Source organism: Scardinius erythrophthalmus, assembly GCF_964197995.2.
Source record: "Scardinius erythrophthalmus genome assembly, chromosome: 8".
Lineage (NCBI taxonomy): Eukaryota > Metazoa > Chordata > Actinopteri > Cypriniformes > Leuciscidae > Scardinius > Scardinius erythrophthalmus.
Window position 1 is genome coordinate 13,547,758 of NC_138228.1, and position 17,790 is coordinate 13,565,547.

At 39.2% G+C, this 17,790-nt stretch overlaps 1 protein-coding gene across 1 annotated transcript in view; it reads right to left on the reverse strand.

Annotated features, from left to right (window-relative positions):
- Positions 1–17,790, reverse strand: part of cdh13 (cadherin 13, H-cadherin (heart)) — a 347,744-nt gene that overhangs the window by 140,712 nt on the left and 189,242 nt on the right. Inside the window, exon 6 of the mRNA XM_081372855.1 lies at positions 12,281–12,425. Within this exon, the coding sequence (XP_081228981.1) occupies positions 12,281–12,425 (145 nt within the window). The remainder of the gene's footprint in view (positions 1–12,280; positions 12,426–17,790) is intronic.

Sequence of the window (17,790 nt, forward strand, 5' to 3'; positions counted from 1 at the left end):
ACTTCTGCATCTTTTAGCTTGGACTACAAAATTGCAGCGAGAAATAAAAATGGCGGATTGCTCGAAGTGTTGGGCTGGAAGTCAATGTCCTTATTTGGCAGTTCCGCTGCAAATACTGTGACCTAATAGTTCACAAAACGTCATAGATAACAGAAAAATCTGAACAGGTTGAAAAATATGACCAAAACAGAATATAAAGATATCAACGAAGCACCTGAAGAGAATAATTTCAACTTTTCTGTACTTCTAAACACTCCAAATATACAACAAAATGCATTTAAGGGCTAAAAAAGTGGATTTAGCATGATATGTGCCCTTTAAGAAAAAATGTACGAAAACTTTGTTGCACCACCACACCACAAGTTGTTTCAAACCTGCATGAATTTCTTTCTTCTGCTGAACACAAAAGAAGATATTCCAAACTATGGAAGTCAATGGGGCCCATCAACTGACCTGTCAACTCAACAAAAAACACACAAAAAACACCCCTAATTTGCAACCATGTGAAAATAAACAGATTTCAGTGGCTTGTAATCAGTTAATCAGTTGTGTGACGGAATTTTACCATGCCAAATTTTAACAGTAATGGGACAGATGATTAGGGTGGAGGTGGGGTCAGAAAAGTGCTCGCCGCCATCCCACAAGCCCAGGTGCTGCCATGCTCCCAAAACTCGCCGGGATAGGAGATCAATATCCAATCAAAGCGTTCAGGCCCTAAAGCAAATGTGCACTCAGACAGCAATCCTCCCAGCTATGCACATATGCAGCTAAAGTTGGACACAAATAATAAAAAAAAAGAATGCGAGACAGAAACACATTAGGCCAAGAACAAAAAGAGTACTTGTTTGGGATATTAATATCCACCTTTTTGTTCAGACAAGCCTGTCTGGTATATTTTAAAACAAGCAATAGGAAGCAGCTGGTATCTGATCCTAAACAAACTCCAGTCTTTATTTTTACACAGCCTGTCACACTGAATAGTGAATTGTAATAGATAGAAAGAGAGGAGGCACATGCAGGACATGGAAGACTTGGTCGTGATGCGGAGATCATGGACTGGAGGATTAGAAGCGTCAAAAGCTGTTCTCTCCACTGTGTTTTGAAGCATCTGAAATGACACTTGAAGAAAGTGTCACTACTTCTGCTTCTTAGACGAGAGTATGACACTGACAGCTAAGCTTGCTTTAGAAAGACACTTGGTCCTTAATCCTGAGACTTAACATTCACCCATTTACACTTGCACAAGCACCAACAATCCTCTGAATGCGGTTCAGCCATTGATTTCAATAATAAAAATAAATAAATAAAAAAACGTAAATGCTCAGCATACCATACATATATAAATTATTGTTTCAACCAATATATGTCAGATCCCTATTTTATTAGTGGTGTGACAGAGGTCGATAAGGAGTGAAAAAAAGAGCTGCACGGGGTGTAAAATAAAATACTTTTTTTGAAAACTGTTTTTAATTGCATAAGCCATGATGAAATAAAGCCTTTTTGTATACATTTACTTTAACTCTCGAGTGCCTCGGCTTGATACGTTTTTATGAGTCGAATCATTTATATTTGTGTGGTAGGCTGCTGCATTTTTGTAGGCAGTGTGCTATACATTTTTTGGCCTTTATATTTATTTAATTAGCTTTACTAATTGCTCCTGGTATCAGGTGCATAAGGGCTAAAGATGCGCGGTTGGTGGTTACAGCCGCGGACTCCGTGGATCGGGCGGATGACGTGACGAAAAATAATAAATTCGGGCAAATGATTGTTAGGCCTGCTGGTATAAAATGAATGACACTGTCTGCCTGAAAAAGACACGCTCTCTTCGCATGCAGTCAAAATTAACGGGAGTCTTCAGAACAGGCACGTCCTAGTCGTCACCCTGACATGACAGTGCGTAGAGTTAATTAGTCTATAATGTGAATGTCTTGTTATTTTATTCAAACTTTCTTTCTTTTTGCAAAAAAATAAAGTGCAATAGGCATTAATTAGTAGGCTAGTAAGCTAAATAGCAGCATGTTGAAATTGCGTTTTTTATTACAATGATCAAATTGTACAGTAGCCTAGTCAGGTAAGGTCAGGTTTGCTGATGTGCGTTTTATTTAGGCTATTTATTTATTTTTGTCCCTGTACGCCGGTCGGAGTTTACTGCTGATATTCTCGGGATACAACATAGCCAATAGGCTATACTAGGGACTTTAGCCTTTACATATCTTTTCTGCATTGGATCAGTATCCTTTCTAGAACAGACAAGAGCTGTTGCATCGCCCATAGACCTTAAGGGGGTCATATAATGCCATTTTTGTACAAGCTAATATGATTCTTTAGGGTCTAAATTAAAAGTTTGTAATATACTTTAATTAAAAATTCTCATTAGTATTGTAAGAAAACACAAATTTTATCTGGCCAAAAACAGCTCTGTTTTCAGCAAGCCGTTTGAGTGCATGTGTCTTTAAATGATAATGAGCTTTGCTCACCCCGCCCCTCTGTTCTGTGCATACACCGTTTTTAACACAATAACCACGTGTTGTTCATTATAAACGTGGGATTATGAAATATATTGAGAATGTCGTACATAGAAAACATGCCGTAATGTACCCTGAGTGTAAACCTTAGACGCATTCATCGTGAAGCCTGCAGCAAGGCTTGCAAATTTCGCAAAGATTAATATAAATACTAATATAAAGGTTAATAAAACATTACACTCACATCTTCTGGAGGTTCAGCAGGAACACGTTGGTACCGATCCGTTTTTTCTCGTTTGTAAAGCTGTCTGGTGTGAAATGATTCGCGCAAACATGAAAGCACAGACGATCGTGGGGAATCCCCGTGAGGGAATCCCCGCGTCAATCCTTTGGGCATATCACTTCAAAAACAAAACTCAGCCACTGCATCTTCAACGGCTCGGATTTAGGAACATCCAAATGACTGCTGTGTTCCTTATTACATCTAAGAACTGAACACCATAATTGCTTAGACGCCATTCTACTCCAGCATAACAACAATGGCGGACTACTATGACGACGGCTGTCACAGCTCGCTCAGGGCGGGTCTTGTGTTGAAACACGGCTGTCAATCACAATAGCAGGAGGGGCGTTGGATATTGTGACGTCACAATATCGAACGGCTTGATTTCAGAGAGGGTCAAACATATAAGGAGATTAAAACAAAACCACTGGATGGATTTTTATCATGATAGGATGGTTGTGTACAGGCACTGCCAACAGACATTTCAGTGCAATCAACTTGTAAAAGTGCATGTACCATTATATGACCCCTTTAAAACAATCAGCGGATGGCGGGCATGGCTTTGAAAATTGGTCAAAAAACGTTGGTGCGGACAGATGATGAGTTTTGAGATGCGGTTATGGATGAAATAATAGCCCATCCACGCATCTCTAATAAGGGCTAGCTAGCATGTTAACTTAACATGAAAACATGACATGGGTTAAAGCAGGTGTAATACAACAACATTTATAAGTAATATTTAACACTTACTAGGGACCCCTTGGAAGTTTGCCAGTGCCCCTGGTTGAGAACCACTGCACTAAAACCTACTTGAATTAGGTCTATATCATTAGACATTACATAATTAGAGGGCGGTTATCTTTATGTAAAACCCCTAACTTGTGTTTCAGACACAACTAAGGAAAGCAAACTGAACGTCAATTGTTTCTACACTACACAAAATACGGCTGTACTTCACTAACTGGCTTCAGAAGGTGCTACATTTACCTTATTACTGCCCTGCCATGATAACAAGATTACTCCCTGCTTTAGATCAAACACATCTAGAAAAAAAAAAAATAACAATGTTATTTACGAACGCTTTGTTCTCGGAACCTGCTGTTCGCCTTCAATTTTTTCCAAAGCGCTTTAAAAGCCAGCGCTTCTAAAACAATTATCTCATCTGGAAATGTACCAGCGGAAGAGTGAAAGGAAGATAACCAGGCCTGGAGCTCTGGGAGTCCCGGGGCTTTAAAATAGCATCGGCCATCAAAGACAAGGGACAACGAGACAGGGAGATGGGCCGAGATTGGTTTTCTTGTGTCTTGCACGCTCTGTCTGCTTCTACTTCTCAATGGGAGAAGTAACAGAAAGAGTGAGGGACAGATAATCAAGTGCGGCCCAACAGAGGGCTGGTGGATTGTGGGTAGAGGAAAGAGCAGAAGCTCTTTAATAGATTAGAAGCGCTCGTGTAGCGGAACCCCCACAGGGAGCCCACGGCCAACCAGCCACTCATGTCTGGGGCAGCTCCCTGTCCTTTCACATGGCTCTGAAACTCCAAGAGTGTCTTCGCCATTTGCATCGCAACCCCCAGGACTATAAACAAGCAAAGAGGCGAGAGTGAACGAGAGAATAAAGGGGGAAAAAAATACATTTGAATGGCACGTAATGATGCAATTTAGCTTTGAAATGATGCAGGCTAGCAGGAGTTCAAGTGCGCTTATGTGATTTACACTGAATTCATGAAATATATTCGAACGATGTTTGGAGGGTATTGAATCATAAATTCATGGAGACTCTTCTGGAAAATCCAGCTTAAGTTGGTAGCTGTGTTTTGAAACATGCTAACTGGTTTCTTGCTGGTCCAAGCTCCTCATTAGCTGATTTTGGAACACGGTACCCTTGTCGACCACACAGTGATCAGCTTGTATTATTTAAAAATGGTTAACTAATTAATAAATAATGTTTTTGGTGTGTGTGTTTATCTTTGAGGGTATGAGAGGTCACATTTCTAAAAAATAAAACTGAATTGGAAATTCTCTACTCTTTCAGAAGATATGTAATAGCGCCCCACACCATATAACAGTGAAAACATGGAATGCCGGAAAATTCCGTCAGTGGCGGAGAAAGAGTTAAATAAAAAAAATAAGTTGTCCATTTACAGTATGTCCATGGAACATGATATTTACTTAATATCCTAATGATTTTTGACCCATACAATGTATTGTTGGCTATTGCCACAAATATACCCGTGCGACTTGTGACTGGTTTTGTGATCCAGGGTCACAAATTAGGAATGGCCCAGCTCCTAAGTGGCTTGGGCCAGCTAGAAACCAGCTACAAAACACAGATAGAAGCTTAAGCTTCATACTTCCAGCAGGACAGAGAGAGGGGGAAAATTGTGTATTTGGAAAAGCTATTCTTTTAAAGTAATACATTTTTATTCGTTGGACTCACAGACTAAAAATAGATGAAATCTTAAAATAGATGAACAGTTCAGTGGTAATCTGCTAATTTTGCGTTTGAGAAGGCTGCATGAAGTGAAACGTAAACCAAGTAAACTCTCATACTTTCTATCTCGCTCTGAGTGACAGCTAATCCAGCTGTGATTGTGTGGGATGCAGATGCCGCCCTGAACACCTGTGCCATCCCTCATGGGGTAAATCTGTGTAAAACAGACGGAAAGGAACTCTCATGTGAAAGACACAGCTGCAACCTGGGACAAAACCACACAGCAGTTGAGAGCGAATAAACAAGGCAGGTGTCAAGCAGTATCACTTGCACTCATGCTAGTGTACTATACTGATTTGGCCACAAGTAATCACATCTGTGCTGCTATTTAGAATGAATGTAAGTGTGATGCTGCTTTAATACAAAAGTTATTATATATATACTGTATATATATATATAGAGAGAGAGAGAGAGAGAGAGAGAGAAAGAGAGAGAGAGAGAGAGAGAGAGAGAGAGAGAGAGAGAGAGAGAGAGAGAGAGAGAGAGAGAGAGAGAGAGAGAGAGAGAGAGAGAGAGAGAGAGAGAGAGAGATTAAATGCACTGACAGTCAGTCAGGAAGAGCATGTATGAGTGGAACAGAATGACAATATTATGTTGTTCTAAATATCTGAACTGTTGGAATGAAAAATCAAAACATTGAGAAAATCGCCTTTAAATTTGTCCATTTTTGTTCGCGATTTTGCTACATTCACTCACAAAAATAAATTTAATATTTACGGTAGAAAATTTACAAAATATCTTCATGGAAAATGATCTTTACTTAATATCCTAATGATTTTTGGCATAAAGGAAAAATCAATCATTTTGACCCATTCAATGTTTTGTTGGCTATTGGCACAAATATACCCGTGCTACTTGTGACTGGTTTTGTGATCACATTTGTCCATTTCTTTCTTAGTCTAAAACTGGAGTTTTACTTCAACACAAACAATTCAGAGCATAGTTGAGTATTAGTCCATAACATGGCAGCCAGCATGGGATTGATCGACAGATAATGAGGCATTGTGAGATTGAAAAGCCGCTCTGCAGCAGGGAGCAGGGGTCATCCAGTGAGGGAGACATTGGCGCTGGGAAATCCTAATGGCACAGACATCATGCCATTATGCTACAAATTACCTGCCGGCATTAGTGTCACCCTCTGCCCAATCATTTTCTAGCCAAGATCAATCCGAGCTGGGGTCTAGCTGGCCCTCCTCGGGGGCCTGTCCTGGCAATTAGCTATTGATTTTTTTAGCCTTTTATTTTCTGAGGCCGACGCTCCGCCAGCCCCACACGCCACTTTCTCAGAGCTGCCACATCAGGCCAGAGGGTGCGACACGGCGGAGATGGAGAACAGTCCTGTCAGAAGGTGAGGATATACAGGCAGAGTAGCAGGTAGTCACCAACCTCTGCCACAGAGGTGAACATCACTGATTACACTGTGCTGAATGGGTCACTGGTGTTGACAGACCACCTGAGCTATGGCACAACCCACACAATTATACCTCAGTATTAGTTAAGCTCTATCTTTCAGCAAAAATTATTGTAGCATTTAATGTAAAAAAATAAATAATAAATTAATAGATACATTGTAAAACGTGTATCTGTGTAATGTGTATATATCAGTTCATTTTTTTTAAACAAAAAAGGTATTTTTAGTATCTATCTATCTATCTATCTATCTATCTATCTATCTATCTATCTATCTATCTATCTATCTATCTATCTATCTATCTATCTATCTATCTATCTATCTATCTATCTATCATCCATCCATCCATCCATCCATCCATCCACCCATCATCCAGCCAGCCATTCATCCATCCATCCATCCATCCATCCATCCATCCATCCATCCATCCATCCATCCATCCATCCAAGCTAAGGTTTATTAAATAATGATTATTTATTTGTTAAAACAGAGAGTCAAATTTATTTATTTATACCACGACAACTATGTTGTGGAAACAGGTTAACTTGTATTGAACCTGGAACACTCATTTGAGCTGCTGAAAATCACAGGCGCAATGAAAAAGCCAGGAAGACTTGTACACTTCAAAAATAGAAAGAAAGAAACAAAGAGCCAACAAGAGGAAAGGCAACTGAGAAATGAAGATATTTTCCCCAACAAAAATAGCCTGTAGAATCAGAGAGAGAGAGAGGGGGGAAAAGAAAGAGAGGGAGAGTGAATAAAGGCCTGCCAGAAGTCTAACTGTTTGCTCAGTTATCACCACACACAGAAATGTCAGAGTGCTGCTGTGTTTCCCCCTATAGGCAGCAACTGTCCTCCCAATACGGAACAAAATAAACATTTCAAACGACACATGCAAAAGAGTGCGAAGGGAGGTGGGGAGGAGCCAGCGGAGAAAGAGAGAAAGAATTATACGTTCAAGCCATATGTTCATTACAACAGCCATCAACATTGACCCAATTTACTTTCCGAATGCATGTTCCTGGTCATTGTGGCAACATTTACATTGACAGTGTTTTTAATTAACAAATACATTTACAAACAGGTGGGACTCTAAAACTGATTGAATGTCTGTATAAAATTACAGAAGTCAAGTCCTTTTACTATTCTTGTGTCAACCTCAGCAAATGTAACAACAGTACACACACACACACACTTGTTCATGATTTCCCTTGGGTGATGTCAACAATCACTCCTGTTTTTCAACACCTACCTTCCAACCATCTGTCATATAGAGACCATTGTTCATGATCCAAACATTTCCCAAGGAATAAAATCAAGTCTTGCCCTAAATTTTGCTCTCCTTAAATGTCACTCAGTAGTTCATCTTGACTTGGCACTTCATAAGACTGCCGGGAGTAAACGTTTACACATATAGTCACACAGCCTTGCAACTTGTTGAAAAGGCAGCTTGCAGAAACCTTCACTAATCAGGCCCCGTGCTGAGCCCTTTAATTTCTAACCTGTGCCAGCGGTCATGCTGATTAAAGCAGGCGGGGGGTAGGGGCAGAATATCTTAAACCCAAGGCCCGAGTGGGAGGCTAACTGTTGGTTCCAGTGCTGATTAATGTAGGCTCCTTTAAAAAGCTCTCAATTCCCGTTTTTCATTTCCTCTCCGGACACACACTGGCATAGGCCTACTCTTCTGCATAACGGGGCCTTTAAAAAGAGGCGTTAAAAAGCAGTACAGATTCATCCTTCCTTTGCCATGCGCTCAGGAGACAGCGGAGGAGGCACGCTGTGCACATCTGCACCCGTACATACACAAGCCTAAAGAGGAGAAAGGAAGTCACTGGGAAAAAAAAGCCCGGCCCCTGCGGCGCACACCTGCACCCACAATGCACTGCACACATGCTCCTTGAGTAGAGCAGTGACAATGGACAACTGAACAGGAACTCTGCACCTCTGAACAACTGGTCAGGACGAGACGCTATGAAAATGATAAAAGCAACACGTGATTAATATGAAAGATGATGAAACTGTAAAAAGCATCTCCTTTATTGGTGAATGGTGAGGCTTTTCAAATGATTGACTTAAAAATTATTCCATGGAAAATGGTTATAATTGAGAGGCAATAGACATTAAAATGGATCTACTCTCCATAAATCATGTATCTTCCCCATTAAGGTATCTTAAAAGATGAGAGACATGCCAATGGAAATGTAGCAAAGAATAAGAGCCAAAATATAAATTAATTTAAAAGAAGCACTCAGTCCTGATGGCAATAAAGTGTATTTATAAAAGACAGTCAACGTTTTACTTTTTTTACAGCAACTAAAATGTAAGCAATATGTCCTCTAAAATCAATTAGACTTGACCTTGAATGAGTTTGTAACCCAAAGATGGGAAAATATGGAACACATTTCTTACAGCTTAGTTAATATACACTCACTGGTCACTTAGATACACCTTGCTAGTAATGGGTTGGACCCCCTTTTGCCTTCAGAACTGCCTTAATTATTCATGGCATTGATTCATCAAGGTGTTGTAAACATTCCTCTGAGATTTTGGTCCATATTGACATGATAGCTTCATACAGTTGCTGCAGTCCCACCACATCCCAAAGGTGCTCTATTGGATTTTGTGACTGTGGAGGCTATTTTGAGTATAGTGAACTCATTCATGACAATGAAACCAGTTTGAGATGATCTGAGCTTTGTGACATGGCGCGTTATCCTGCTGGAAGCAGACATCAGAAGATGGGTACACTGTGGTCATAAAGGGATGGACTTGGTTAGCAACAATACTCAGATAGCCTGTGACCTTTACAGTAAAGAATGCTTAATTGGTACTAAAAGGCCCACACCATTATACCACCACTAGTCTGAACCGCAAATACAAGGCAGGATGGATCCATGCCAAATTCTGACCCTACCATCTGAATGTCATAGCAGAAATAGAGACTCATCAGACCTTAGAGATGGTAAAATCCCAGCAGATCAGCAGTTTCTGCAATACTCAGACCAGCCCGTCTGGCACCAACAATAATGCCACATTCAAAGTCCCTTTAATCACTTTTCTGCAGTCTGATGCTCAATAGTGTTGTCAAAAGTACGACTTCGGTACCAAATCTGTACTGAAATTTAAAAATTGTGACGATATCAGCATTTCGAGTGTGTTCAAGCGCTCAACATATATGTCTCTGATTGGCTACAAAGATCAACACATCCAAAACATGTTGTAAATAAACGTATTTAACGTTCTTCATCAAGCACTTACACAAATACACACTGGAGCGTTCGAAATCAGGCATCTATCAGCAGAAACGATCGCCTGCTTTCAAACGCTCCTGTCTGTATCTGTGTAAGCGCTCGGCGAAGAGCATCAAAGACGTCTGTTTACAACTTGTTTTGGAAGCGTTGATCAGCGTTGATTGTAGCCAATCAGAGACATACGTATATATATGTTGAACGGGTGAACACAAAGGCCAATCAGAGGTGTTTAAGAATCCATTCAACCGCGCTCAAAATACTAGAGGGAAATGCTGGTATGGTCATATTTTTTTAATTTCAGTTCCAACTTTTTACTTTTGACAACACTACTGCTCAAATTAAACTTCAGCAGATAATGCTGACCATGAGTTGCTGCCATGTGATTGGCTGATTAGATATTTGCGTTAACGAGCAGTTGAACAGGTGTACATAATAAAGTAGCCGGTGAGTGAAAATGCTATAAAATATGCATTTATTATCAAAAAATACATAAATTATTATACATTTATTATAAAAAAGATGTTTTTATTAATATTTAAAATTAATATTTAATATAAAAGCATATAATTATATAAAAATAAACTTTTATTTTGTATTATTTCTTATAATAATAATATTATTATTATATTTATTATATTATATTATAATAATATTATTTGATATAATTATTAATTTATTATTATTACTACAATTATTAATTATACAAGATAAAACAGCTTTTCTATAAAGAAACACTTTCTGACTGAACAGGGCTTGGCCTGTGGGTGTTTATGTTCTCCCCGGTTGCATGAAGGTCTTAGTTTAATTTCATTAAGTCTTTCAGCCAAATGTCATTCCTCTTTTGGCGATTAGATAAACCTACTTTACTTAACTAAGTTACATCAACTCTGGAGGTGGGCAGTAAGATTCCCCACCGTTAGGGACTCTCATCTCCTTCCGCCTTAACTCTCTTCTGACTGAGCGCACATTACCATTCATCGTGCTAAATGTATCTACAAGCAGGCACATTGTATCCGCCTACTCTACCTGGATCAGTTCATCCTGCCTTTATCACTGCTGTTTGAGGCTGACGTCTGTTTGTTTATGTTGTAACGAAAGCAGCGCAGCCCACTCTTCACAGAGAAACGGATTTGATATGATCTCTCCCATCCTATTGTGCTCACCACGCTCACTGAGGTAGAGTTCACAAGCATGACAGAGCTACAAAAGTTAGTTTGTTGTGTGCCATTTTGGTGAGTATGTGGGTGATGAAGGTTAGCGGAATCCCTCCTTATTAAAACACTAAAACCATTTTCCTTGTGTTTTGGGGGTTTCCATGGTGACATGGCCACAAAAACCGCACAAACACAGAGTATGTATAAAAAGGAAAGAGGCAAAGTGCAGTGAAGAGTCGTGGGAAAAATGATGGAAGTATTGTGAAATGGAAGTGCAGTACTGGGGCCTCTGAGGACGGGGTTGTGTCTTAATATATTATTTCTGGAGGGCAAGGGACTGAAGAAAGTGTCATGCAGTCTGTAAATGGTCCAATTCTTTTTTGATTTATCAGACACGTCATGAAAACAATGTAGCATTCTCTGGTGGCGAGATAAACACAGGATGCCATTTGTGAGGGATGCTCATGATTAGCTCGGCGAAGCTATCTCTGCGGTGCGCTGTGTGAAGACACGCTCGGAGATAATGTGTTTGTTCATTAGGGATGACTTCGAAAGTGTGCTTTTTTAAATAAACGGTAATCTTTGCTTTATAGCTATGCTGAGAAGAAACAAAAAGAGATAATGCAACTCTTTGCAAACACTTTGGACACTATGATGTAAAATGCATTATTTGTGTTACATTCAACGTTGCAGTAACATGATCAAATCTGTAAGACTGAATAGGTTTTCGAAAAAAAGATTTTTTTTACATTTTCTGAAGAAAAGTGATGTTTGCCAGTGCAAAACTAGCTGCATTATTCTAGAATTTTGCTACGGTGTCTTGGGTGGTTTCTAGGTTTCTTTAGCTAAGAGGTTGATAGCTACAGTAATTTATAGCTATCAGCTAATTTATCATAAATTCAATCACTTAGTTACTAAGTAACAGCACACACTATTCAACAAGCCACACAATTTGAGATACCATTCAAGTCCGTAGCATAAAAGCGGGATTAGTTTCTCCAAGCCATTAACCTTTAGTATACGCCATAATAATGGAGATGCAAACACAACTAATGAAAAACAAGAAGTTACAGTCCTTATCTTGCACAGGCTGTGTTCCATCAAACTGAAGGAATGTCCAGCCACTATTATCAAAGACTTTAAGCTTTCTTCTTCCAGTAATACATTTCTCTAGACACATTAATTTCAGCCACAAGAACATGAATAATCAGGTTAGGGTAGAGTACCTGTTGGGGAACCCTCCAGGACCTCCCCAGAGTAGCGTGGCTCCTTGAAGACTGGTCTGTTGTCATTCTGGTCAATAACAGACACGTCCAAGTCTACTGGTCCCTCTACCAACCTTCCAATTAGGTCAGTGGTGGATACCTGGAGCTATGGGAGAAAGAAAGACAAAAAAAAAAGTAACTAAAGTGTTTCTTCAGTTGCTTTCCATGTCAGGCAGTTGAGATTTCACATGTGATGCGAGACGATTCACATCTTAAAGAGAAACCCGAAGAAAACTTTAGATGGATGACAGGATTTTTGTAAAAAAGAACATTAACATGTTGTGCTGTCAGCTGAAGAAATCTTCACATAATCATGTAAACAGAAAACAAGATTTAATATCCAGAGATGTTTTACATTTCACGTCGTTCCTTCTTTAACCATTTGCTCACCGATATGACACAGAAAGGTGTTTCTTTCAATTTGGACACTTTTGGCCTTACTATAAAACATACTTTTCACTGGTTTATACAGTATTACTTGCATACTATCAATAATCCCAGAACCACCATGAACAAATGTCATTTCCACATCAACTCAAATCACATATTTGTGGTGGAAATTAAATTGAAATCATTTTGAAATAAAATACACAACTTTGTTTTAAGATTAATTGCATTTAACCTAACAGACATTTAAATGTATACACGTTTTACATTTGTGATACAATTTGTTTGAAACTGATGCACAGTAAAGATGTCTTTGTGTAACATTCTCATTGCAGTAAGATGATGAAATCTGCAAGACTGAATTGTTTTTCTGTGAAAATGTACTGTATGTATTATATAATGTCAAATGTATGTATTGTCAATGTCCTTAATATTTTTAGAGAATTTTCATATTTTTAAGATGTTGAAAGACAGTTGAAATGAAATCTGCACAATGAAGCCTTTCGAAAAGTAGATTTTTTTTAAAGATATAGTTACAATTTTAGTGTAAGAAGAAAAGTTTAAATCTATCAATAAAATATGTTGATGCAATCAACCCCTGTGACATAAAAGTGTATATACTGTAACTGAAGAAACACCTACACATGTACAGAACAAACAACTGAAAGAAATCTTTCGAAACGCAGGATTGCCTCATGGGTAATGGCCACCTGTGCAGCATGTGGTCAGCAATTATTGAAAGACCTGAGTGGAGATGAGTGTTTGTCTATGATTGTGGCTGATTTGCAGTATGAGAGCCTGTCAGCTCTAATGGTGCTGAGGAGAAGAGATACTGTACAGAGGAAGAACAGAATACTAGCTTACAGAAATACACTCATCATTTTTAAAGGCACTGCACTATTTAATTAAATTGCACTACTTCTTGCTTGTCTGATGATAAAACTGGCTTATATATTGAATATTCATGCCATTGATGATAAGCAATGTTTGATTAAGTATGACTTTTTACTTTTTATTTCACCATTAAGTAAAGACTGTGAATTTAGACTATTTTTTTCAATCCCTTCCTGTCATGCAATGAGTATTAAGGCAGAAGTATTTCACAGAACTTTTGTGATGCTAGTGCCACAAAAATGACTCGCAATACAACTTAGGCAAGTTTGACTCTTTTACCGAATCAGATCAAACTGCTCATTTAAATTAATTGATTCAGTTTTGAATTCGAGGGAATTCTAAAAAATAGTGAGAAAATATTACTGACCCCAAACTTTGACAGGTACTGTAAATATTGCTGTTTATTACCATGTTATTATATTGTTGCTTATAAATTATTAAATAAAATTATTAAATACATCTTTTCATTTAGATGAAATTGTATTTTTTTTACTGTGTTTTTTCAATGAACATTCTGAATCTACTTGAAGACACACTGAAAAATACTGAGGTTTCTGGGATGAGAACCCATATATAACCTCGGCTAAAATCAGTGTTTTAAAGTTAACTTTCAGGTTCTATGTGAATGGTGTGATTGTAAGTTCACCCAAAAGCAAATATGGTGTCATCATTTCCTCACCCTCATGTCATTCCAAACCTGCATGACTCACTTTCTTCAGCGGAGCACAAAAAAAAAGATATATATATGTTGACAGAAATTTCATTTTTGAGTGAACAATCCCTTTATGCTTTGTTTTTCCACAGCTTTTCCACATTATCCAATTTTCTCAGCTTGTTTCAGCCTAAATGGTCCAAAAAATCCTCACTAAGAAGCAAAGAGCCGAACCAAAGAGTCCAAGGTTACTGAAAAAGACGTAAAACGGTTGGAGAGAATGGATTCATAAAGAGAAATGGAAATCTGTACACAAGCTTAAAAACAGGTAGACAAAACAGTGAGTCGTGTGGGGGAAATGAGAATGCATATGAAAAATAAAAACAGCGCGGGGATATGTTTGAAAGTGTGACAGAAGGGATGTGCGAGAACAAAAGGAGCGAAATAAGATTTATCTGCTTTTCACAGTGTGAAGTTTCACAAGGGCCCACCTGAGAGTGCAGTGATGGTTGAGGCTCTACATCTGCCTCACTTCTGTGCCTCAATATCTCTCAGCCCCACCGCCTCAGAACCGGGCCTCCCCAAAGCCCACATCACTTATTCATTCCTCCCATCTCCTAGCGCTGCCGTAACCGTGTGCGTCCCGCACACCCCCGAGAGGTGTGCATCGCAAAAGCAAAAAAGGCATAACGCACAGCACGTCCTGTCTCTCTTTCTCAAACACAAACACGCACACTTGTACGCCAAACCGAATACCCCAGGCCAGACATGTTACTGCTTACACGACACTCCTGAGCAAGTGGCCTGTGAAACACATTAACCGGATGCAAATCATTGTCTATTAAAAGAGCTCAGAACTCCCCTACTGGGCAGCTCTAACACTACCCTGTAGAGTTATGTTTTATGTGCGCACTGGTAAACTATGCTGAAGCAACACTTTGAACTTTATGTATCATATTCTGGTGAGAAGAGGAAATATATAGAGTGTGTGCTGACAGACTTACAAAGTTTTCACTATACAAGTATCATTCTATAAAACAGATGCCAGGTGTGACCCTCATATATAGCACATTCAATAAGTATAACATAACTTTAGCAATGAATATCTGATGGCATATTTTTCCGATGTGTTAATTCTAAAAATTCTAAAAACATCAACAAAAATGCAGTAATTTTATTGTATATATATATATATACTGTATATTAGGGTGCATCAAATTTGAATGGGAAATTTTAATTTCAAAATATCAATTTGGCTGGCATTGCATTTTGTTCCAATTAACATAAAAATGACTTTTGCAAAGTTTTGAGGAATTCCATTGAGATTTAGGGGTGCCACCTAACACATGAACTTTGGCGAAATTTCGAAAAATGGGCAATTTTTAGTGTAATTGCCAAAAGGTTAACCTGGAAATGTTGTGTATAGTGAACTTTTATACAGTAACATGTTCTATAGGGTTATCAAAGTAAAAGTTGTTTGTTTGCCCTTTGGGCAACTTGGGCATTTCTCAGAATTCAACTTTCAAGATTCTCCATTCATTTGTCCTATAGACAAAATGAATGGAGGTCAATGGGACATTTTCATGTGGCCTTACCCTGTTAATTTACTTTAACAACTACAGTACAATGCTACTCTCAATACTCATGAGACATCTACAGTGGGGAGAACAAGTATTTGATACACTGCAGATTTTGCAGGTTTTCCCACTTACAAAGCATGTAGAGGTCTGTAATTTTGATCATAGGTACTCTTCAACTGTGAGTGACAGAATCTAAAACAAAAATCCAGAAAATCACATTGTATGATTTTTAAGTAATTAGCATTTTATTGCATGACATAATTATTTGATACATCAGAAAAGAAGAACTTAATTTTTGGTACAGAAACCTTCGTTTGCAATTTCAGAGATCATATGTTTCCTGTAGTTCTTGACCAGGTTTGCACACACAGCAGGAGGGATTTTGGCCCACTCCTCCACACAGATCTTCTCTAGATCAGTCAGGTTTCTGGGCTGTCGCTGAGAAACACGGAGTTTGAGCTCCCTCCAAAGATTCTCTATTGGGTTCAGGTCTGGAGACTGGCCAGGCCACTCCAGGACCCTGAGATGCTTCTTACGGAGCCACTCCTTGGTTATCCTGGCTGTGTGTTTCGGGTCGCTGTCCTGCTGGAAGACCCAGCCACGACCCATCTTCAATGCTCTTACTGAGGGAAGGAGGTTGTTGGCCAAGATCTCGCGATACATGGCCCCATCCATCCTCCCCTCAGTACGGTGCAGTCGTCCTGTCCCCTTTGCAGAAAAGCATCCCCAAAGAATGATGTTTCCACCTCCATGCTACACGGTTGGGATGGTGTTCTTGGGGTTGTACTCCTCCTTCTTCCTCCAAACACGGCGAGTGGAGTTAAGACCAAAAAGCTCTATTTTTGTCTCATCTGACCACATGACCTTCTCCCATTCCTCCTCTGGATCATCCAGATGGTCATTGGCAAACTACAGACGGCCCTGGACATGCGCTGGCTTGAGCAGGGGGACCTTGCGTGCGCTGCAGGATTTTAATACATGACGGCGTAGTGTGTTACTAATGGTTTTCTTTGAGACTGTGGTCCCAGCTCTCTTCAGGTCACTGACCAGGTCCTGCCGTGTAGTTCTGGGCTGATCCCTCACCTTCCTCATGATCATTGATGCCCCACGAGGTGAGATCTTGCATGGTGCCCCAGATCGAGGGAGATTGACTGTCATCTTGAACTTCTTCAATTTTCTAATAATTGCACCAACAGTTGTTGCCTTCTCACCAAGCTGCTTGCCTATTGTCCTGTAGCCTATCCCAGCCTTGTGCAGGTCTATAATTTTATCCCTGATGTCCTTACACAGCTCTCTGGTTTTGGCCATTGTGGAGAGGTTGGAGTCTGTTTTAGAGTGTGTGGACAGGTGTCTTTTATACAGATAACGAGTTCAAACATGTGCAGTTAATACAGGTAATGAGTGGAGAACAGGAGGGCTTCTTAAAGAAAAACTAACAGGTCTGTGAGAGCCGGAATTCTTACTGGTTGGTAGGTAGGTGATCAAATACTTATGTCATGCAATAAAATGCAAATTAATTATTTAAAAATCATACAATGTGATTTTCTGGATTTTTGTTTTAGATACCGTCTCTCACAGTTAAAATGTACCAATTATAAAAATTACAGACCTCTTTGTAAGAAGGAAAACCTGCAAAATCGGCAGTGTATCAAATACTTGTTCTCCCCACTGTATACTCTGAATATGACATTGTCCACTCTAGAATACTGTTGATGTTAAGCTTAATAGCTTAGCTAACATAGATAGCTAACTGTGGTTAGCAAACTGTTGCTAGCTAACGTTAGCTAGATGTAATGAGCTCCGAATACCTAGAAATATGATTTAAATGACTTATGATAAATAAGTATACAAAGACACAACTACAGATATGATAGTAATGTGTAATTATACATACCCAACACAGAAAGATCACCTCAAACAGAAAGATAACCTCAGTTTTCTTGAGATGTAGTATTGTT